General features: G+C 38.4%; 1 protein-coding gene across 2 annotated transcripts in view; it reads left to right on the top strand.

Annotated features, from left to right (window-relative positions):
* NFATC3 (nuclear factor of activated T cells 3) overlaps positions 1-23,677 on the top strand; it is an 81,685-nt gene that overhangs the window by 52,818 nt on the left and 5,190 nt on the right. Inside the window, exons 7-10 of one of the 2 annotated variants that reach the window (XM_016200755.2) lie at positions 3,846-3,901; positions 5,250-5,376; positions 10,404-11,411; positions 21,270-21,373. In XM_016200755.2, coding sequence (XP_016056241.2) covers positions 3,846-3,901; positions 5,250-5,376; positions 10,404-11,411; positions 21,270-21,370 — 1,292 coding nt within the window. In that variant the 3' untranslated portion in view covers positions 21,371-21,373. The remainder of the gene's footprint in view (positions 1-3,845; positions 3,902-5,249; positions 5,377-10,403; positions 11,412-21,269; positions 21,374-23,677) is intronic. The other variant, XM_016200754.2, reaches the window with a different exon arrangement.

The following is a 23,677-nucleotide window of genomic DNA, read 5'->3' as shown; positions in this document are numbered from 1 at the left end:
CTTTTCTCTTTCACTTATCACGCAGCCTCTCAAACAAGTAATGTCATCTGCCTTCATTGCCTTACCTGCTACTTACTTTTCAGTCTTTTGTCTTTCACTATATTGAAATCTTAACCTCCTAAAAATTTGACAGTCAGCTATCCACTCTTCTTAACACCCTTTTCTTTCTTGGCCTTTGTGTAATTGTGCTTATCTGGTTCTCAATCATCTTTCTTTAACTGTTCTCAGTCATCTCTCTTTATCAGCCTTCTTGGCCCTTAAATTTAGATGTTCCCCAAGGTTCTATATTCAGCTTTTTTTTCATTCATTATATTCCTTCATTCTGGGACATTTCATCAGCTACCAAATCTTTATTTATAGTCACATTCTTCCTCCTAAATAAATTTCTAACTGGTGCTTAAAAGTACCCACTTAATATTGCTATTTATGTCCCACTGATACTTAAAATTGAAAATATGTTAGACTTCACAAATAAGTTCCTCTTACTGGGTTCTACAACTTCATTAATATCAGAACTTGCCTCCTTCTTCTTGGGTTGGAAAACATGTTTCCAAATGTGTTGTCCCTTAAAATTCACTTCCTTTCAGCCCCTGCAACCCTGACCAGTACCTGCCCACCTTAAAGAAATATCAATTTTGTTTTGCAATTTATTAATTTATCCCTTATATATAAAGCAACTGCTATGTGAAAGACACTAGTCTAGGCATTAGAGATATAATAGTAAATAAAACCTTCAGGTTACCTGCTTTGATAGAGCCTGCATTCTATTAGGCACGTACATAGACAAACATAAACAAGTAAGTGAACAAGATAATTCCAGATAAAAGGCTATGAAGTAAGAGAGTAAAGTAATAGTGACCAAATGGTGAACTATTTATATCAGGTGGTCAATGAATGTCTGCAGAGGTAATATTTTGAGGGAAAGAAGAAGTATGAGGAAGAGATAGTATCCCAAAACCTTCCCTTTCTGTTATAAAAATTCATGTGTGGCCCTAGCCGTTTTGACTCAGTGGCTAGAGCATCAATCCATGAACTGAAGGGTCCCAGGTTTGATTCCTGCCAAGGGCACATACCTCCATTGCAGGCTCCATCCCTGGCTCTGGTCGGGGCACGTGTGGGAGGCAACCAATCAATGTCTCTCTCTCTCTCTCTCTCTCTCCCTTCCACTCTCTCTGAAAAGTAATGGAAAAAATATCCTTGGGTGAGGATTTAAAAAAAAAAATCAGTTTCATTGTAGAATTCACTGTATTTAATCCAGAGCTTTACTTTTAAGAGCTTGTTTTTAAAAAACTTATTTTAATCCTCACCCGAGGACATGGGACATGCTTAGAGAGAGAGAAACATCAATGTAAGAGAGACAAATCAACTGGTTGTTGCCTTCCGTATGAGATTGAACCCACAACCCAGGTATGTGCCCTGACTGGGAATAGAACTGTCAACCTTTTGTTGCACAGGATGATGCTCAACCAACTGAGCCACTCTGGGCAATAGCTTTTGATTTAAATGGAATCATGTTACGTGGTGGCAGTTAACTGACTTGCAGTTGTGAACATGTAACTCCCATTCTGAAAGCACCTTCAGTGATGTCTTCAGTTTTTAGGCTCCCAATGTGGCATTCAGGCCACAATCTGTTGCCTGTCTTTTCAGCCTCATTTCTTACTGCTCCTTGCCTCATACTTTATACTCCACCAACACAGCTGCTTATGGTTCCCTACGTCATGTGGTTTCTTGCCATCTTGCTTTTTGTTCATGCTCTCTGTGTGGCCTAGGCTACCCTTCCCCCCACATTATCTGAATTCCTCCTTATATTTAAGCCTTAGTTCAAGAGCTCCTCAGGAAGCCTTTCTTGTCCCACACCTCCATCCCAAGACTAGGATAAGGACCCTGACCTCTGTACTCTTGGTACTTCCAGAATGTGTTTTTATTAGTTAGTGTAACTACCACATTTCATTATAATGAACTGTTTGTATTTGCTTTTCACCCATAGAATGAAGGCAGGGTATCCTGTTTCCATTATGTTAGTAACTCAGAGTGCCTGGCACAGGGGACCCAGCACATGATTGCTGAACTGAGCTGTAATTCTAAGTAGGCATATAATTTGTCTATAGTGTTTCTTGTGTACAAAGATAGACATTACCTAGTTACTGGGCTGGAAAATGGTAGTCACAGTCTGGAAGGTATTTGATTAAATCCTAGTATCTTTTTTTTTTTTTAATATATCTTTATTGATTTCAGAGAGAGGAAAGGAGAAAGAGAGATAGAAACATCAATGATTAGAGAGTCATTGATCGAGCCCACGCATCCGGCATGTGCCCTGACTGGGAATCGAACCCTGATTGCCTAGATCCTAGGTCGACTCTTAGCCGCTGAGCCACTCCTGGCTGGGCTCTCCTAGTATCTTTTTAATTTTTATTTTTTTTAGTTAATCCTCACCGAGGATTTTTTTTCCCATTGAGTTTTAGAGAGAGTGGAAGGGGAGGGAGGGATGAAGGGGGAGAGAGAGAGAAACATCGGTTTGTTGTCTCCTGCACGCATCCCAGTTGGGGCTAGGGTTTGAACTGGCAAACCAACTATGTGCTGTTGACTGCTAATCGAACCCAAGACCCTTCCGTGTGCAGTCCAGTGCTCTGACCACTGAACCACACTGGCCAGGGCTTGTCTCCTAATATCTTCATAGACCAGATGAAGTCATGCTGGCGCTGAAGATACTTTTAAAGGTTAGTCACTGGGTGAATGCCCATGACATAAAAAGAATGCTTTAGAATAGCTGTTCATTAGACTAGAGTGAGAGCTTTAGTAGTAGGTGGGGCTCTCCCCAGGTAAACAATTCACTTGGGATGAAGAGACAGAAAATATGCTGCCAGATCTTCAGGTGACACAAATCTGGAAAGCACAGAAGCCTATTTTAGAAGACCATCAATACCTAAAAAGATCTTGACAAGCCAAGCGATCTAAGGAAATGAAGTCTGTTAGAGAGAAATTAAGGTAACAAGGGTTGGAGAGGAACCCCAGCTGCAGAAGTGCAGTGTGGGAGCTTGAGCTTGGCAGTGGGAAATGTGGCAGACTGAGGGACATTTGCTGATCACACAGTAAGCGTAAGAGAAAACATGGTGCAGCTGTCTCAGAAAACTTTTATTAACAGAGACACAGCATCTCTACATAAGGTTGACAAGAACCTCAGTTACTGCGTACAATGCTGAGTCATTTCTCACCTGGGCTATTCAGTCCTGGGCCTGGTGCATTTGGAGGGAGATGATCACACTGGAGGAATCTTCAAAGAACAGTGATCAGGAAAGCTGAACTATTGTATAAGGGATAGCTGCAGAATTGGGTATGCTAACCAGCAGGAGACACAGGCAAACAGCTGCTTTTAAACATCTGAAATCTTGTCTCACAGAGAAGCACTGAAGATTTTTTGGGTGGTGACTACAAGGAGTAGTACTTCAACCAGTGATTGGATATTTTAAGGAGACAGAGTTAATCTATCAGAAAGAGCTTTCTAGCAGCAGTTATTATCCAAAGATGAAATGGGTTACTTGGTAAGAAAGTGAATTTTCCATTAGTAAAGTCATGCAGGCAGAAGTAGGCCACCTCTTGGTGGAGATGCTCTCACAGGATTTTCAAATATCACTTGGTGTAGAATAAACTCTATGGCCTGCTAACTTGGGAAGCCAAAGATCTTTTCCCCATTTTCCCCCCATGAGTACACATTTTATTTTCATAACGGAAGTCAGTGAGAAACAGATTCCCTTTGCCAATAAATTTGTGTTACTAAATACATTAGATTTTGTTTATATGCTTTGTCACTTGAATTACTTTTAACTATAAATTATTTCTTTCAACAGATGGACGACCTCAGTGGGAGGTAGAAGGGAAAATAATCAGGGAAAAATGTCAAGGGGTAAGAAATTTACTTTATTTCTTTAGAAATATTTAAGAAGCTTAATGAGAAAATTGGATAATACTGCTTATGATGTAGATGGAGGAGCCTTTTATCTATTGAGTAATAGAAAAGTAAATTAAAATATTTAGAAATTTGGATGTGAGGTAGGTACTTTCTGATATTAAAATTAAAGTTTGGGGAAGGTAATTGGTGTCTTCCCCTTTTTTGTGTATAGGAAAGGAGAAATTAGAAATGAAAGATTGTTAGAATGAATTTTCCATTAGTTAAGGCCTGCAAGCAGAAGTTGGCCATGTCTTGGTGGAGATGCTCTCACAGGAAGTTTCTTAGTGAAGTTACTGTTAATTTATTTCTCTGAATTCAGTAAAGAGATAAAACAGATTCAGTAAAGACCATAGATAGTGGGCAAAAAAATAGGAGGACGACAAGACTTCGGGGATTTGTGTATTTAAGCACACCATTCCCAACTCCTCAGCATCAAGCCATTCAGGATTCAACACAAAGCTGAGTTTCCTTCCTGGTTGGAATAGAGACAGAATCTTCTCTAGGACAGAGAATACCACTTCCCACGCTCTCCAAAGACCTTGGAGAAATTAGGTTAAGGGTAGCAATTGGTGAAGCTAAAGGTTTTCACCCTGCTTGTGTAAAATTATTTTTTATAGGGATATAAATTTTGTGTATTGCCAATTTAAAACATTTTGAATATAAAATTTAAGGTAAATCTAAACTATAACATAACTTGAGAAATATTAAACTTGATCAAAAAACAGAATAAGCCCTCGCCAGGTAGCTCAGTTAGTTAGAGTGTCACCCTATACCCAAAAAGTTGCAGGTTCCATTCCTAGTCAGAGCACACACCTAGGTTGTGGGTTCGATCCCTGGTCGGTGCATACATGTTTCTTTCTCACATCAGTGTTTCTCTTTTCCTTCCTCTCTCTCTAAAAATCAATAAAAACATATCCTCAGGTGAGGATTTAAAAAAAACAAAAACAACAGAACAGACTTTCAGTTAAGATGTATAGTAACATGTAACAATCAGTAGTACAAAGTATTTCACTATATAGTATATAAGACTTTTTATTTCTGCTACAACTAGAAACCTAATTGGGTGAGTAAAAAAAAATTTTTCCTTTAATGATTTACTTTAAATAGTTTATCTCTTTAAATTAAAGTATCCATAGACTGAAGTATCCATAGAATAAATCTCCAGACATGATCAGTTGATATGCATAATGATCCATGATGGAAGGGCCTGGGTAGATAAGACTCATGAGTAGTGCTGAGTTTAGCAGGTGCATTTCATTTATAGTTCTGAGTGTAACACAATCTTGCTTTCCATGCTCCTTAGGCTCACATTGTCCTTGAAGTTCCTCCATATCATAACCCAGCAGTTACAGCTGCAGTGCAGGTGCACTTTTATCTTTGCAATGGCAAGAGGAAAAAAAGCCAGTCTCAACGTTTTACTTACACACCAGGTAAGAGGAGTTGTGATGGTTTACTACAAACCTTTCTTTCATAATGAATAAAAAGTTACTGAGTGAATCCTATATTAGAATGTTCATAGTAGGGTGATTCATAATCAATAAAAATCCCAACCATATGTCTAATCTCTAAAACTTTTTTTGACTTTAAATATTAGATGTGATATCAGTTGTTATTTTGTAATCATTTATTATAAGAAAATTGGAAGTTTTAATGTAGATTTGAAGTGTGTTTTTCAAAAGTTACCAAAAATCACCAGTACTATAGGATGAGCAGGTGTTTGTGAATATGTATGAACTCCCCTTGTGCCCTTACTACTGCAAGAGCTTTAACAGGGGATTACATGATCAAATTTGTGTTTCAGAAGTCATTTTTTTTACAATATATAAATGTATCAAATTAACGTGTTGTACACCTTAAATTTACACAATGTTATATGTCATATATACTCAATAAATTAAAAAGTTAAAAATAAATTTATTTTCCCCATATTTCTTCGGTCTCTGTAAGATGTCAGTGACTAGTTGTTTTCAAATTACTGACTGTGGAGAGTGATTTATATGGGAGAGGCCCAATGTTAAAAAGGTGATTCAAATAGGTAGAGTGTTTTGAATGTACAGATGAGAGAGCACTGATAATGATAAAAGAATATCAGGTTTCTGACAAAGTTGGGAGGGGATAGGATTTAAAATATAGAAATTGGAATGGGCCTTAGGAGGAAGAACAGGAGAGAAGGTAAAGAAAATGAACAAGATGGATGTGCATTAGGAAGATTTATTGATATAGTATTGGAGAGTTTAGGGGGTTTCCATATAACAGTGTCAGTTTTTTTTTCTGTAAATGACGTGGAGTTTCCTGTTGTGAGAAGTGGGGAGTGTAGTGATTTGGCAGTTTGAAGAGTGTGGAGAAGTTTGATACAGTTGTACATAAAGTCCAAGAGTTATCAAATGCTGTTGAGATTGGGGACTGTAAAGTCTAACCTGAAGTAAGAAGGGAGAGGGATTCTGGGATTGGGGGGCAGGGAGCATGGTGTTGACAGATTAGAGGTTTTGATTAATCTGTGATAGTGGTAGTAATTGAATGGTAAACAGAAAAGAGAGTGTGATGCATTTACAATATTAGCCTATGAACTGGGATGACAATATAAAGGCAGTGTCCTGATGGGCATTCCATATGAGAGTGGAAATCATTGGGGCCCCCAGAGTGCAGAGAGAATATTGGATTGGACTCCAGCTGTCATCACAAGCTTTATGGTTGTCAGAATACAAATCAAGTGGCACACTAACAGGAGGAATGGACACACAGGAGTGTTTGGACAGTCCTTGTTCTGGTTGATTGCTGTTTTTTCTCTGTAGCATTTGACATTTTCTTTTTTAAAAAAATGAAATTTTGAATAAAAGTTTTACAAAAACAAATACATTACTTTGAATTTTTTAAAAAGACAAGTTGAAAAAATATTTTAAAGCACCCAAATTCTCTTCCATCTGAAACTCATTCTGTCCTTCTAGATCCTTTTGATCCATATGTAGACACAACTTCTTAAAAATAGAAATGGAACAATACCATATATACTAATTTTGTAACAGCATTTTTATTTTTTAAAATATGTTTTTATTGATTTCAGAGAGAGAGAGAGAAACATCAATGCTGAGGGAGTCATTGATTGGCTGCCTCCTGCATGCCCTCTACTGGGGATCAAGCCCTAAACCTGGGCATGTGTCCTGACTGGAATCGAACCGTGACCTCCTGGTTCATAGGTCTACATTCAACCACTGAGCCACGCCAGCCAGGCAACATAAGCATTTTTATTTTTCCTCATCATTGGATAGAATTCTACAGAATTTTAATAGCTTCTTAGTATTCTAGTATATGGCCCTGTCTTTATGTTAGAGTTACTTTGTCTTGTTAATTTGTATGAACTCTTTATGTTAAAGATTTTAGCCTTTATGTTTGTGGCAAATAAATCTTATTAAAATTTTACCTATAAAATGTTTAGATATTCATAAGTTTCTTGTTTTTTATTAAAGGATTTGTCATTTGTTACCTTTTGGCAACCCCTTAGCAGTAGGAGTCTGTCCAATGTCAATATTACAGTGGAGAAATAATCATTAATTACAAATGATTGATACTTTTAATTTTTTTTTAAATTAGAAATGATATTTAGTATTATTTGTCCCACAATCAGTTTACTTTATTAAATGAAGATAAAGTTAATGGAGCACAGAGCTCTTCCCTAGTGGTGCTGCCTGAACTTCTTCCCAGCTTCTAGCTCTTCAGAACTTCTGATGTGAGAGCCCCACCCCACCCCAGCATCCCTGAAGTTGTTGAAGGGAATGTACCTCCATCTGAAGCATAGTTTGTGTTGGAGGTATCATCTGAGTTCTGGTTTTAGAATAATGGGGCTTTTAGGGGCAGCATTAGAGCCAGACTCTCATGTATAATATTTGCCTGTGGGAAAATGTATTCTGTGTTCTAAGTAGTTGATTGGACAGACCAACTTTTGGTTGTGGTTGTTTTGATTGGGAGAGAAAACTTGCCTTTCAGTCAGGATATCAAGTCTCAGTTCTGCCGTAGTCTATACCCACTGATTAACCTCTCTATAAAATGAGGATATAAGACCAAAGCAATGGTTTTCAAATTGTTGAAAATATTTTCTTCTTCAAATAAATTCTCATGCAATATATAAAAAAGGATGAAAGCAAGCTTAGGTGCTCTGTTTGTACTAGGAGGGGGAATCCAGAAAGTTTCTACTCTTTGGATCCTACTCTTCCATATCCACCACTTGAACGAAGAGCATGAGGCTTCTCATACTTTGAAAACCACAAGACTAGTGATTTTTTTTTTTTCCTGGATCCTTCCATCCATCAATATTCTAAATTTGAGAAGGAGCATATATAACACAAAAGGTAGAGTTAATCTGTTTCTAAAACTCAACTCATTCTAGATATTGTAAGGTCTCTAAAACGATATTTCCCTCCAAACAAGAATAAATTAACATAGACCAGCAATGAGGACTTCCTTTTGGTCAGGTTGGAGTCTGAATTCCTTACTAACCAAAGAGTGGTATTTGATTTGGCAGAGTGGCAATACATTTGATTTAGCAAAGCAGCTCTCAGTCTGGGTACCCAGATGTGGGTCAGGAATATAGAAATAAGGATTGGGTTATGCAGAAAAGATGGATGTTATTCTGTAGTTTTTATCCCTATGTCTCCTTTTTAGTGCATCATAATCAACTGCTTATGTAACCAAGGGCCCCACTTGCTCCATTCAGAATTAATTAAGAGATGAGAGTAGGCTTTCTTGGATATCCTCCCTCCTCATGTAGAACTGTAACTCTGGGTATAGAATTTACTGTGGCTTTCCTGGGACCAGAGTAGGAGTTGAAATAGAAGAGGGGAGAAATTATCCAGTGGTCCAGGAAGAAAGTTCTAGTTCTGCCAAAGCCAGAAGGAAAATAAGTACTTTAAGATGTTAGAGAGATCAAGAGCCAGTAGACACAGTGAACCACAGTTGGAACACCTCAACAAGAATCAGAAACTGGCCCAACCAGTGTGCTCAGTTGGTTAAGCATCTTCCCATGCACTAAGAAGTCCCGGGTTGAATTTCCTGGTCAGGGCACATGCCGGGGTTGTGGGCTCAATCCCCAGTAGGGGGCATGCAGGAGGCAGCCGATCTATCTCTCCTATAGATGTTTCTATTTTTCTCTCCCTTCCTCTCTAAAATCAATAAAGACATATTTAAATAAATAAAAATAATTTTTAAAAAAATCAGGAACTGGATGGAGGCCTGCGTTAGGAATATGAACATTGTTTGTGGCAAAAGCAACAGGAAGATTGGGGATATACCTTTTTCTCTGTCTTGGGGTTGCCAGATTTAGAGGCTAAAGTGGATGAATGATGAGCCCATGCTGTTCTTGCTAGGAAGCCAGACTAAAGTACAGAACTTAAATGCACCCCTAAACAAGTGCTTCATTAATTACCTCTTTTCTACAATTAAAGATATTATCAGGCTGTCTTAATTCACTTCCTCAGATTGATGCCACACTTATGTGAATAGACTTGTACTTGGCAAGGGTTTGGTAAATGGTCAGATGAGATTTGACCTTGCTTTGGGTCTCATAGTTATTTTCTTTTTATGTGAAATGAAATACAGTTGGTCCTCCACATCCACAGACTCCCAACCACAGATAAAAAACAGCACAGGTGTTTATTGAAAAAAAAATTCATGTATAAGTAGACTTGTACAGTTCAAACCTGTGTTGTTCAAGGGCCAGCTGTACTTCTATTTTGTGAAGACCGTGAAACTTTTAATTATGTTAATAAGTACAAACTTGGAAAGGACAAATGAGATGTGAATTCCGGAAAAATATTTTTAAATGAGTTACAGCACTTCAATAGGAAGTTAAAGTAGATAATTTCTAGAAAAGTGGACTCACATGTTTGCCAGGAGAAACAATGAAATAATTTATCTTGATACATAATAAATTAGCTGGTGGTTCTTTTCTTTTTTGATATACATATTAAATAAAATAAGCAAAATGCATTGACTCCTACTTTGAGTAGTCTTTTTGTCAGGTAGACAGACTCATCCTAAATCACGAATCTGCTACTTTTCTTGATGTGGATAGTGGCTGATATTCATAGCCTCTGCTTTGATGGAATGGTGAAGTGGAATATTCATTGGTAATACAGTATACTACAGTGCTTAAAAGCATGGACTTTGTTGGTTGGTGTTTTTTTAACTTGAATATTTTTAGAGTAAGAACAGCTCCCTGTTGTCTTAAGTTTGTTGACTTCACATATTTTATATTATGTGCCTTCCCTGAAGACATTTTGAGTTTTGAGTTTTTTGTTTGTTTTTTTGCATCCTCCCTCCATTGTTGCAGGCATCTGAGTTTTCAGTTCGTGGCTTGGATTCATGCTATAGTTGTGTAGCCTAGAATGAAGGCCTTTATAATTTTTTTATTTGTATTACGTAATAACATTTGCTTTAATCTCTTTTTTTCTTCCCCCCCCCCCAGTTTTGATGAAGCAAGAACACAGAGAGGAAATTGACTTGTCTTCGGTTCCATCATTGCCTGTGCCTCGTCCTGCCCAGACCCAGAGGCCTTCCTCAGATACAGGACACCCATGTGACAGTGTACTGTCAGCACAGAGAAGCTTGGTTTGTCCCATCCAGCAAACATACGCATCCATGGTAACCTCATCTCATCTGCCACAGTTGCAGTGTAGGGATGAGAGTGCTGGTAAAGAACAGCATATGATACCTTCTTCAGTCATGCACCAGCCTTTTCAAGTCACACCAACACCTCCTGTGGGGTCTTCCTATCAGCCTATGCAAACTAATGTTGTATACAATGGACCAACTTGTCTTCCTATTAATGCTGCCTCTAGTCAAGAATTTGTTCCCGTTTTGTTTCAGCAAGACGCAGCTCTTCCTACTTTAATAAATCTTGGCTGCCAACCACCGTCATCCATACCTTTTCATTCTTCAAATTCAGGCCCAACAGGACATCTCTTAGCCCATTCACCTCATTCTGTGCAGACCCTGCCTCATCTACAGTCTATGGAATACCATTGTTCAAACACAGGACAAAGATCTCTCTCTTCTCCAGTGGCTGACCAGGTCACAGGTCAGCCTTCCCCTCAGTTACAATCTATTACATATGGTTCTTCACAATTAGGGTCTGCTACAACAGTTTCCCCAGCAACTTCTCATCCCCTGGCCAGTTCACCGCTTTCTGGACCACCGTCTCCTCAGCTCCAGCCTATGCCTTACCAATCTCCTAGCTCAGGAACCACCTCATCACCAACTCTAGCCACCAGAATGCATTCTGGACAACATTCAACTCAAGCACAGAGTACAGGCCAGGGAGGTCTTTCTGCACCTTCATCCTTACTATGTCACAATTTGTGTGATCCAGCTTCATTTCCATCTGATAAGGCAACTGTGAACATTAAACCTGAACCTGAAGAGCAGGAACCTAACTTTTCAACAATTGGTCTACAGGACATCACTTTAGATGATGGTAAGTTCATCTTTATGTTCTTGAAGCAGTAAAGATCCAGGAACTTCCTTCTCTAAGAGTCATGAGCAAGCTACCATAGGTTGCTTATTGGCATATGGTTTTTAATAAGTTGTTGTTACTCAAGATATGTTGCTACATGATTTTGAGAGTAGACATGAAAATTTATGCTTTAAAGTCTGTTTTACCACTATTATCTGTTGCAAAGTGTGAGACCTTGAGTGATAATCTACCACCCATTTGTGATGGAACTGAAGACATGAGATTTACTGGGCATCTTTTCTTCCAGAGCATATAGTAAGGTCACAATGTCTAGAGAGTGGAATTCATGGGTGTTAATTCAGTAAACATTGCTGAATGCCATCTGTTTGCAGGGCAGAGTTAGATGCTGGGAATACTAGGAATGTATTAAGATAGAGTTCTGTCCTTGAGACTCACACAAGTAAAGAACCTGTTTCTTCATGGCCCTGCTAGCTTGCTGAGTCAGAGAGTGCAGATAGTACAGGATCAGACTGGTTTGCTGCTGCTGGTACAGCTGTTGGCACCAAACTAAAAAGAAGCTATTTATATAATATAGTAAGTTGTTATGTAGATCGGTTTTTGTGAAATCAGTAAGTTGGGGAACAAACTCTGGAATATTTCAGTAATTGAAAATGCCCTAAAATAGGATTTTCAGGTAATAATTTTAGGGCTTATTCTTGGCTTTATCATCATTTATATGGTAGTGAATTTTTTTCTAAGTAGGAATTCAGTGAAAGCTACCTGTAAGTATTATCCAGTATGAAAATTCTGAAACACAGAGAATTTTAATTCTTTCCCTGATTTTGTTTTTTTAATCTTTTTAAAATTGATTTGAGAGAGAGAGAGGAAGGAGGAGAGAGAGAAACATTGATTTGTTGTTCCACCTATTTATGCATTCATTGGTTGATTTTTGTATGTGCCCTGATGAGGGACCAAACCTGCAACCTTGGTGTATCAGGACAACACTCTAACCAACTGAGCTACCTGGCCAGGGCTTACTCTCTCTGATTTTGTATTAACCTATAGAAAAGTAAATTTAGCTCAGCCATTGATCTCCTTTACACATCTAGAGAGGCTGAGTTTATTATTTAGTTGCAGTTCTGGTATTAAATCTCAAATTCCAAGCATAAGGGGAAAGGAAGGTAAATAAAATGTGCCGCTTCTCTCTCCCAGGTCTTGATCATCAGATCAGTACACAATTATCAATGCAGTGGGTTTGAGTCACTCCCAAAATACAAGAGAAGCACTTTAGGAGATCAGCAGAGAGATGTGACAGATTCCATAAGGATTTAGCAAATCTTCTTTGAGATGACCTTTGACCTTGAAGAACGAGTATATGTGTTCAATAAATGAGGATCAGATGACAAATCAGACAACATAAGCAGAAGCATATAGCTGTTATCTGGGAAAACACAATTATCTGTGGCTGGAGGGCAAATAACATAGTAAAAGATGGCTTTCAAAGTCACAAGGAGATGTGCCAGGTCATTTGTATGTAAACAAAAGGTATTTGTATAAACTGAAGCAACACCTACAATTTATATAACATTTTCCTATTCCTTATTTAATTTAATCCTAACTAATCCTCTGTCTCTGAGGTAGTGACTTTTAAAGAATTGGACTTTCTGAAGGTCACACAACTGGTAAGTAGCAGAGCGGAGACTGGAATCAGATCTTTTCAGTTTAGTCTTTTTCTTGCAGTGCTACAGCTGCCTCCCAGCAGCAGCCATGGTGTTTAGAACTTTGTGTTAAAGGGGGTCCCTCAAGTTTTTTTTAATTCCTAGAGAATAGTGAAACATTCTCTGTGAATGTGTGTGTGTAGAATTTCACTGCTTGAACACATGTTCACAATTGCATTTGGCCTGTCACACTTGTATTGGGAGTACTTGAGGGCTCTGGTATTAAGTGTTCTCTTTATGCACAGCTGGCCTAAGTGTCACTGTTTACTTAATAATGATGAACACCAGATAGAGAGGAGGCTACTACTTTGATGCAAAACAGATTTGAAATAAAGGCTTTTTCAAATATACATAGACTTTTAAAATGTTACCTATGCATTCTTTTGGCAGTTTTAGACTATTCATAGTGCTTTCAAGGTTTATACTTAGAATTTTTTTTTCTTCCTCAGCTCCTTCATTCCATCATGGGGTATATTTAGAATTTTAATCCCTGAAACAAAGGGTGAGACTTTGAATGATAACCTACTACTCATTTGTGATGAAACTGAAAACATGAGATATATTGAGCAGGTCTCAAAGGGTATTCGTTTTCTTTCCAAATGAAGACACTTTTTTTCTTCTAAAACGAGACCAAAGCTGGAACCTGCTTTTTCTAATTTATCACAGGTTGAGTATTTGGCGGGCCGGTGGGGGGCAGCAAAGTGGAACTTCTAGAAAGGTTTTGTGAAAATTTTATTTCACTCTTTGAATATGTGAGGATGTGTTGCAAAAACAGAATCTGGAAAGATGAGAGCAAGTATAAAACTAATTTCATTTTTGTTCCATTCATTGTGTAGGGCATACGATCAAGAAAAGTTCCCAGATTGTATCCCCATAGAAGACAATGATTGGATATATAATTTTTACAAATTGCATTTAAAAAAAATTTTTTTTTATTGATTTCAGAGAGAGAAACGTCAATGATGAGAGAGTCATCCCACTTGGGAGATGGAGCCCGCAACCCAGGCATGTGTCCTGACCGGGAATCCAAAAACGATCTCCTGGGTCATAGGTGGATGCTCAACTGCTGAGCCATGCCGGCTGGGCTACAAATTGCATTTTTTATGCTTAATTTGAACTTACAAATGAATTTTTTACATATGCCAACTGACTTATTGATTATATTATTTGGATTTGCTTTGAAGGTAAAGTTCTAGATGCTTAGAAAATCCTATAGTTATGCAAATTTTTAATATAAATTCATTAAAAAACAACAACATATCTCATAGTTCTTGAACTCCATAGTATTTGAATGTCTCTTTTCTGGCTAGCTTTAAAAGTAAGCCATTAATCATGCCAAAAAGGATTAGCACTGTTGATGTCAGATATGTCCAAACCTGTAGAGAATTTTTATAAGAGTATGTTTGAGCCAAACTGAAGATATATGCCAGGGAGCAAGATCTCAAATGCTCCCAAGGATAACAATTTTGCAGCTTCTTTTATGCATTTGAAAATTAAGTATATGGAAGATTAGAGAAAGCAAAGCCCAGATTGGATTACAGGATAGTTACCAAGATTATGTGTTCTCTTGAGGGTTAATATCCCCTTCCAAGGGTATGACTTCTGGTATTTCAAAGGTGTGTTAACCTAGATATATAAGTACAGTGGATAGGGCTGTCTTAAAACTCTAAAGGAGTTATAGGCCTGGGGTGTGACTAGCCGCCATGACCTGCCCAGATAGGAATTTATGATCAGATCACCCTGTGAGATTACTTTCCGTAGAACCCCCTTTTCTTTTCCTCCACAGCACTTAAAGTGAACTTCACCGTTAGCCTGAACTCAAGTTTTAACTTTTCTATATTGTATTAAGTGTTAAGTACAAAGTAGTTTCTATTCTACAACCAGAGGAAAAAAGTAATTTTTAAAAAATTATACTTATCATCTAATACTCATAACATCTGTTAATCCTGTTTCTGTTTTATATTGTTCACCCCTCCTTTTTTTTTTAAGTTAAAGATTAAAACACAAATAAAATATCCTTTTTATTTTTGAAGTTTTTTGTTTTTTTAAATATATTTTTATTGATTTCAGAGAGAGGAAGGGAGAGGGGGAGAGAGAGAGAGATAGAAACATCAGTGATGAGAGAGTCATCGTTGATCTGCTGCCTCCTGCACACCCCCAACTGGGGATCGAGCCTGCAGCCCAGGCATGTGCCCTGACTGGGAATCGAACCTCGATCTTCGGGATCCTAGGTTGATGCTCAACCACTGAGCCACGCCTGGCTGGGCTATTTTTGAAGTTTTTAAGTAGGATGGATTTTGTTAGGAATCATTCAAGTATTACTTAACTGTTAGTTTTAGAAATGTGGACATTACCACCTTAATTTTTTATTGTAAATTCAGTGAGATTTAACAGAAGATACTAGTGCACCTCAGCTTAGAAATTCAAGACTTATACAGGTCAAAATACCCTAATACAGCTCCCTTATTTTATAAAACTCTGAGTTTTATAGAGCCTAAGTATGCATCCAAGGTAACACACTGAATTAATAAAGACTAATACCCAAGTCTTCTGACTCCTAACTCAGTACCCTAGGAGTTTTTCCAATATCTGCAATCATGTTTCTCATTAACCTGTAGGTGTAGAGCAAGTAGAACAGATTAAAGAAGTGCCATTTTCTCTGTAGAGCCTTTCCTTGGTTTGTGAGGAGAGTCAGGGCAATCTTAAGATTATTAGATTCTCAGTATAAATGAAGTTGTATTCATTAATTTTTTTACACACTTTCTATTAATTTTTAGAGAGAGGGAAAAGGAGAGGAGGAGAGAGAAACATTGATAGGAGAATGAAGCATTGATTGGCTGCCTCCTGCACGCCCCCCCACCTGGAATGGAGCCCGCAACCTTTTGGTACATGGGATTACACCCAGCTGAGCCACACTGGCCAGGGCATCAATGAAGTTTTAAAGTCTCTATCCTCCTTTCACACCAGAGTTCATTCTCTGGTGTCCCTATGTGTCTCTTCCTTGCCAGTTTCTTTGGAACATCTCAGGGCCTTTTGAGTTCTAGCTACCCTTGTTTTATGTGGGCTCTGATGTCTCTGGATTCATGTAGAACAAATTTAATTCCTCTGTAATAGCCTTTCACATGTGTGAAATCTTGGTTTCTTTCCCAGTCTTAAAAAAACACTCTAGTAACTGCACCCTTCTCTAACCCTCACCAACATGGTAGTTTCCCTCTGCTTGAACCCTGGTGTTCTGTTTTAGTTCCTTTTCATAGGGCAGTATCCGAAAGGGTATACTCTCACAGCTCAGAGAGGACTGGGACTGTCACCTTCCTTGTGTGCGGAAGATTTTATCAATATGGCCTGAGGTTGCCTGGCTTGGTGTGGCTCAGCGGTTGAGTGTCGACCTAGGATCCAGGAGATCCTGGGTTTGATTCCTGGTCAGGGCACATACCCAGGTTGCGGGCTCAATCCCCAGTCTGGGGCATGCAGGAGGCAGCTGATCAATGACAACTCATCATTTATGTTTTTCTCTCTCGCCTCCTCTCCATTCCTCTCTCTGAAATCAATAAAGCTATAGTTATAAATATATATATAATGTCCCGAGGTCAAGGAATTTTCTTAGCTCTGTTTTGCTCTTGATTTAGTGAGTCATTAGGTTTGGCTAAATCACATCCTCCCCTCCCCACCACCACCACCCTTTTCCTCATGGCTTTTTGCATATGTTGGTTTTGGAACCCAAGATTAAACTTTACAATTATCCTTGTTTGGTTTCATTGAGGTGATTTGGGCCCCTCAAAATCAACCTTCCAAGCTCAGCAGAGTCCCAGAAGCATTTCTCTGTTTCAGAGTAGTGTGACTCCCTCCTTGGGAATCCTCAAAGTAGTAACAACAGCAGGATACTGACCTTTACCAAGCCATGTTCTCTTTCAAGCAGTCTGTAAGACTGTAATATTTTTCAAAACTATTTTGCTATTTTCTTTGCTAGCTAGATAGATATAGCATTGCCTCTGCTTGAAAAGTGTGTTCTACATCTATAAAATTATTAATGAGTTTTTACTCATATGTTAGTTTGTATGCCAGGAGCTGTAACTTTTCCTAAACATTTGTGCTTTATAGTGTACATTTCCCAGTTTTGGGGTCAAATTATATACATGAAAACGGTATAGAAATAGATAAATTGTCACAGTTGTATTTTGAGCATTTTAATTAAGGTTATAGTATTGTTAAATTTAAGTTAGACCTTTAAATACAGGCCTAATTAATTTGTGATTGAGCTAACTGAACCCAGTTACAACTTTCCATTAGAGCCCCTCGGTTCCCACTTGTCCTCCTTTGTTCACAAACTAAGAGCCGCAGCTGCAGCTCTTCAGTAAAGAGGGTACATGTTAAATATAGCCTGACCTGCTGCTGTGGTGAAAACTGACACTGCCACTTGCAGGCTCTGTGCAGTAACGCGCTGATCCTGAATGTAGGGCAGTTGCTAATTCGACTGTAAACAGGGACTCTAGATGTGACCTCAGCTGCTGCAGTTCTGTATATAGCTGACAAGAGCCTGCTTTCAAGTAGCAAGGGCATGTTAAACATAAGATTCAGGTGGTTATCTTGGATGGGGGAAGCAGGAGGCTGGTATGGAGGAGCAGAGAGGTACCTATTACCACTCTGTTTCACCTGTTGGATACATTTCACTGGTGTTTATTGTATTTAAATAAATACAACAAAAGAAATCCATGCATAGTCAATGGTAAGAGTGTGTCACAATTGAGGTATTAAAATGGGGAGGGGGGAGACAAATGAGGTATTATAATTCATCAGTTAGGGTCCCTGGGCTGGAGGGAGGTAAATAATACTGAACTTTCTCCTTTAAATGGGACTCTGGGTAACTCATGAATCCTCTTTCTGAGAAGCATGCATGTACCATCTAGCGTCAAACATATTTATGGTGAATATTCCAGAGGCAGAAAGGTCCCATAAGTAATGTCCATGTAGGTTTTGGATCATGTGTCATGCAGAATGGACCATCATGGGGATTTAAGACTTTAGACATGACCACTCTTGGACATATATATTAAGAAATTTTAATTTTCAGACTCATAGGCTGGGAAAAATCCAAGAGAGCCTACCACTAAATAACCAGCATATCAAAAGTCTTCAAAATAAATTCACTTCAAAAGTATATTTGAAAATAATTAATGAATTATGGTTACTCTTTCTTGATAATAAAACACCTTTTTTTGAGCACTGTGCTAGGTTAGGTACCTCGCTAGTAGCTCATTAGTTTTCCCCTACTATCTGTGAAAAGTGAATTATTAGCTTTGTTTTTAGAGATGTGGCTCAGAGAGCTGAAGCACTTTCCTGTATTACATGGCAGCAAACACAGGGACTGGCATTTGAATCCAGGTCTGTCTGAAGTTTAGATTGTCTCACGTGTCTTTAGTGGTTTCTGAAATATCTATAATTGATTATATATTCTCACCTCTATAAACACAGTAAACATTGTCTTTATGTTTGTCTACCATGTGTAAGATACAAAACCAGTGTCTGAACAATGTATTCTATTTTAAAATTCATATCCTGTTTTTCAGTCTTTTGAAGATGGGTTATTCACCATTGAATATGATGTCTGTGGGTTTTTCATATATGGCCTTTATCATTTTGAGGAAATTCCCTCCTATTCCTAATTTATTAGGTGATTTTTTTTTTTTTTTTCTTTAAAGGGCATTGAATTTTGTCTAGTGTTTCTTCTGCATCAGTTAAGATGAACATTTGTTCCTCCCCCTTCTTTCTAGTAATTTCTTTTCTTTTTTTTTTTAATTAATTTTTTGAGAGAGAAAAAAAACATCGATGAGAGAGAAATATCGATCGTCTGCCTCCTGCACGCCCCCTATCAGGGATTGAGTCTGCAACCCGGGTATGTGCCCTGACCAGGTTTTGAACTGGCAACCTTTTGGTGCACAGGACGACCCCCAGTCAACTGAGCCACACGGGCCAGGGCAGTAATTGATTTTCATATTGAACCATCCTTGCATTCTTGGAATAAATCTCACTTGGTCATGATGTATAATTCTTTTAATATGCTGCTGGACTCAGTTTGCTAGTATTTTGTTGAGGAATTTTGCATCTATATTCATAGGGGATAGTCTGTAGATTTCTTTTCTTGAAATGCCTTTGTCTGGCTTTGATATTCAAGGCATTGCTTGCCTTAGGATGAGTTAAGAAGTGTTCCCTCCTATTGAATCTTTTGGAAGAATTTAAGAAGGATTGGTGTTAATTCTTCTTTAGATGTTTGGTCAAAGTTTTTGTGATAGGAAAAAATGAATTAGGTATTTTTTGGAGCTGTCAGTAGTGTTTTAAGGAACTAGAAAGATGTCTCAAGGACTGTAAGTTTCCATAAGCACAACCTAAAATGACTACTGCCTTATCCAACTCACAAAAGCCCCCAGTATCTCTTGGCCTCTTAGCTTTGTTCCTGGGTTTCTTTCTTCTAACTTATATGCTGTGTACTTGAAATCACATGTTCTATAATACCTTCAAGTCTGTTTTGTTGTGGAGATTGGGCATCCTCAGAAAGGAGACTTGACAATAAAAATACTTTGCACATACTAGAATCTTTAAATCACCCTGAAGACTAGGTGAGTGGTCTCAAATTCAGTAATAAAAAAGCTTAAGACAGAAAAATTTTGCCTAAGCACCACGTATTTCTGGATTTTGTGTTTTGTTTTTACCTCATTAGTGAGGGTGCATTTTGCATAGATTGGTTCCTCCTTTGTTTCCCCTTCTTTATTTGCCTAACGCAAGGGTATTAATTACTGTTTTCATCTTCTCTTCCAATATGAAAAAAGCATTCTTCTGGAATTCATAATTAGGTCCTTTTGTTTGAAGTTGCACAGCTAAGGCCAAAAATATTTCCTTACAGGCCAGAGGAGGCTTTGCCTCATTTTATTTTGGATTCTAACTGGGCATTGATTATGTCAGCCACTATTACAAAACTGACCAATAGTGACTCTTCCTGTGTATAATGATTTTCAAACATTTATGACAGCTTCCCACAGTAAGAAGTAAGCTTTAGCCCTGACTGGTGTTGCTCAGTGGTTAGAATGTCAGCCCACGCACCAAGGGATCGCAGGTTTGATTCCTGGTTAAGGGCACGTAGCTGGGTTATGGGTTCTCTCCCCACCCCCAGTTGGGGCGCGTTCAGGAGGCAGTTAGTCTGTGTGTCTCACATTGATGTTTCTCTTTCTCTCCCTGCTCCCTTCCCCCCTTCCACTCTCTCTGAAAAGCAAGGGAAAAAATATCTCCCTGAAAAGCAAGGGAAAGAATTAACAATAAAAAAAGTAGTAAGCTGTATAATGACACAGTACATAACAAAAACATACACAACTAACATAAAAGGCTCACAAACCAATTCTTAACCTTTATTTTTAAAAAAATGCAGACTATCTTCTAATTTGTTCTCTTTTTAAAATACTGATTTTAGCTTGCTGAATTGATTTCATAACCTGCTAATGAATGTGAACTTTCGTTTAAAAAATATTTCTCTATGATCCCCCACCCCCAACTTTTCCTGTGCATATAGTTTTTCTGGGCTTCTGCCCTTAGACATTTTGCTTCTGTGGTCTGAAATAGAGCCCAGGAATTTAGATTTTTATTAAGTACCCAGATAATTCTCATGTAGCCATAGACAGATATTTGGGAACAACAAATAGAGCTAATCTACTAAAAACTAGTTTATTTAAAACTGAATCTATTAAATCACTGAAAACCATCATTATAACTTTTCAAATTATTGCACTTTTAATTTTTTACTTATTGGAGAGAGAGAGAAACACCAATTTGTTGTTCCACTCACTTACGCGTTCATTGGTTTATTCTTGTATATTCCCTGACCAGGATTGAACCCGCAACATTGGCATATTGGGAAGACACTCTAACCAGCTGAGCTCCTGGCCAAGGCTTGCACTTTAATTTTAGAAAATAAATCAATTATTACCTCCTAAAATTTCTGGAGTCCAATATTCATATTATTTTTTAAAATGTGGGGAGCCATTTTATGCAGTGATTGACAGATAAAAGACAATTAAATTCCTCTTAATTATAGAAAAAAAACAGCCTGGGCATATAGTAGATTAAGTTACCATCTGGTTTGTTCCATTCAGTAGTGATGTTGTCTTCTTTGACACAGACCAGTTTATATCTGACTTGGAACACCAGCCATCAGGTTCAGCAGAGAAATGGCCTAACCACAGTGAGCTCTCATATCCAGTTCCTTTCTGGAGAATCTAGAGGGTGAGTGTTGTTTGAAATGTGTCATTGTTTTTGTGCCCAAGTCTGGTATTTGCATGCTGTGGCTGGATTTGCATGTGTTACAAAGGAGGGTGTATATATGGGTACCTTCTTGGTAGGCCCACTCATTATCTTTGGAGCTATACTTTGACTATAAGACTCTGCTTTTTAAATCTAACCGTACTCTGGCTCTTACACTTGTGCTTATAATTTTAGTCTGGATTTAAATAGGAGGCAAGTGTTTAATTGTATCTATTAAACCAAAGCAGAGAGAGGCCTATCTATATGAATTCTGTGGCTTGGTACTAAGTAAATTTGGTTGCTGATTAGGCGTGTAAGCCTACTCATTTCTGGTTAAGTATTCTGTTTAGATGGGAGGCAGTATGGAATGGAAATAAAGCAAGAAATTGTATCCATAGGCCAGAGGCAACTTGGATCATTTACCCTTTAGCCTACCCTGTAGGCCATATTTGCACTCCTGGTAGTTCATTTTGGGCTCCATTTGGAAGGAATCTGTAGAAATGGAGTTAGTGTTTGTGAGGAAGGAGGCTGAGCCCCCCCCTCCCCAGTCACATAGCTCCTTTCTTCAAAGACTCTCAAAGCCACTTAGAAAATATGCGTTAGGAATTATAAATTGTCTGGCCAGTGTGGCTCAGCGGTTGAGCATCGACCTATGATCCAGGAGATTCCTGGTCAGGGCACATTCCTGGGTTGTGGGCTCAATTCCCAGTGGGGGGCATGCAGGAGGCAGCCAATCAATGACTCTCTCGTCACTGATGTTACTATCTCCCTCTCCCTTCCTTTCTCTGAAATAAATAAAAACATATTTTTAAATAAATAAATAAATTCCTGCATATCTATAAAACCCTCAGAAGAGTTATAACCAGAACGATTTAAATTAATTTCCTCATATGATGGTTCAGAAAATCAGTTGAAGAAAGATTACTTGCCCTAGTTACATCACAGCTGAACCAAGATTAAAACTTAAAACTTATTTTTTCCAGCCCTGGCCAGTGTGGCTCAGTGGCTAGAGCATCGTCCTGTGTACCAGAGAGTCTCGGGTTTGATTCCCGGTCAAGGGCGAACACCTGATGCAGGTTCAATCCCTGCCACCAGTTGGGGTGTGTGTGGGAGGCAGCCAGTCAGTGTGTCTCTGTCACATTGATGTTTCTCCCCCCCCCCCCGTCTAAAATCAATGGAAAAAAAATACCTTCACTCCTCAGGTGAGGATTTTTTAAAAAAGTTATTTTTTTCCTGTGTTCACTCTATTGCTCTTTCTGTGTATGAAGCAATTATCTTAGTGTTTATGTGAAGTGAAGGGATTAATGGATGACTGAGGAATGAACAGGAGGTAAGAACATAGAAATAGATAACTTCTTTAACATGTTAAGCAATAAAGGAAAATATTAGATATAGAGGGCAGTGTGGAGTCTAGAGTTTTTGTTTGCTTTCTTGCTTGAGATAGACTTACTCATATTTAAGCAGTGATGAGGAGGATTCATGAGGGGAGGTGAGTAAATTGATTAAAGAGATGGAAGAGTATGCTTGGCTAGCATGGATCAGTGGTTGAGTGTCAATCTGTGAGCCAGGAGGTCATGGTTCAATTCCCCATCAAGGCACATTCTGGGGTTTCGGGGTCGATGCCCAGTAGGGGGTGTGCTGGAGGCAGCCAGCCAATCAGTGACTCTCTCTCATTATTGATGTGTCTGTCTCTCTCCCCCCCTTCCTTCCTCTCTCTGAAATCAATAAAAACATATTTAAAAAAGGAAAAGAGATGGAAGAATGAAGAAAATTGATGGAGCTAGGTCTTGAAAGACAAGGATATGGGATCCATAACACAGGCGGTAAAATGAGTCGTGTGGATTTAGGATTTATGGCTCGAGCACAGGTTTGGCCCCTAGAGGTAATATGTATGGGAGGTAATAAGTATGGGAGTCGGCAGTATATCAGAATGGACAAGACTGTACAGAGAAAATGTACAAAGAAAAATCAAAAAACAGAATCTTCTGTTAATCTTAAAATTCAGAATCTCACATCTTAACCAATTGAAAAGTTTTTTGTTTTTTTTTTTCATATTTCAGTTGTTGCTGATACAAAAGGGTACATGCTGATACTTGAATATAGTTTCAGATACCTGTTGTGTACTGTTTACTCAGCTGGAGATTCAATGTTTGTCTTTGTAGAATGTTGTTACAACCTTTTCTAGAGGAAAGATCTGTAATGACACTGAGTATAGCATCACACACATAAGGTTTCTTGAAAAAAAAGGACCCCTTAATAACAGGACTAATCACCCCTCAGTCAGTT

Source organism: Miniopterus natalensis, chromosome 18 (genome assembly GCF_054644295.1).
Source record: "Miniopterus natalensis isolate mMinNat1 chromosome 18, mMinNat1.hap1, whole genome shotgun sequence".
Lineage (NCBI taxonomy): Eukaryota > Metazoa > Chordata > Mammalia > Chiroptera > Miniopteridae > Miniopterus > Miniopterus natalensis.
This window is presented reverse-complemented; position numbering and strand designations above follow the sequence as displayed.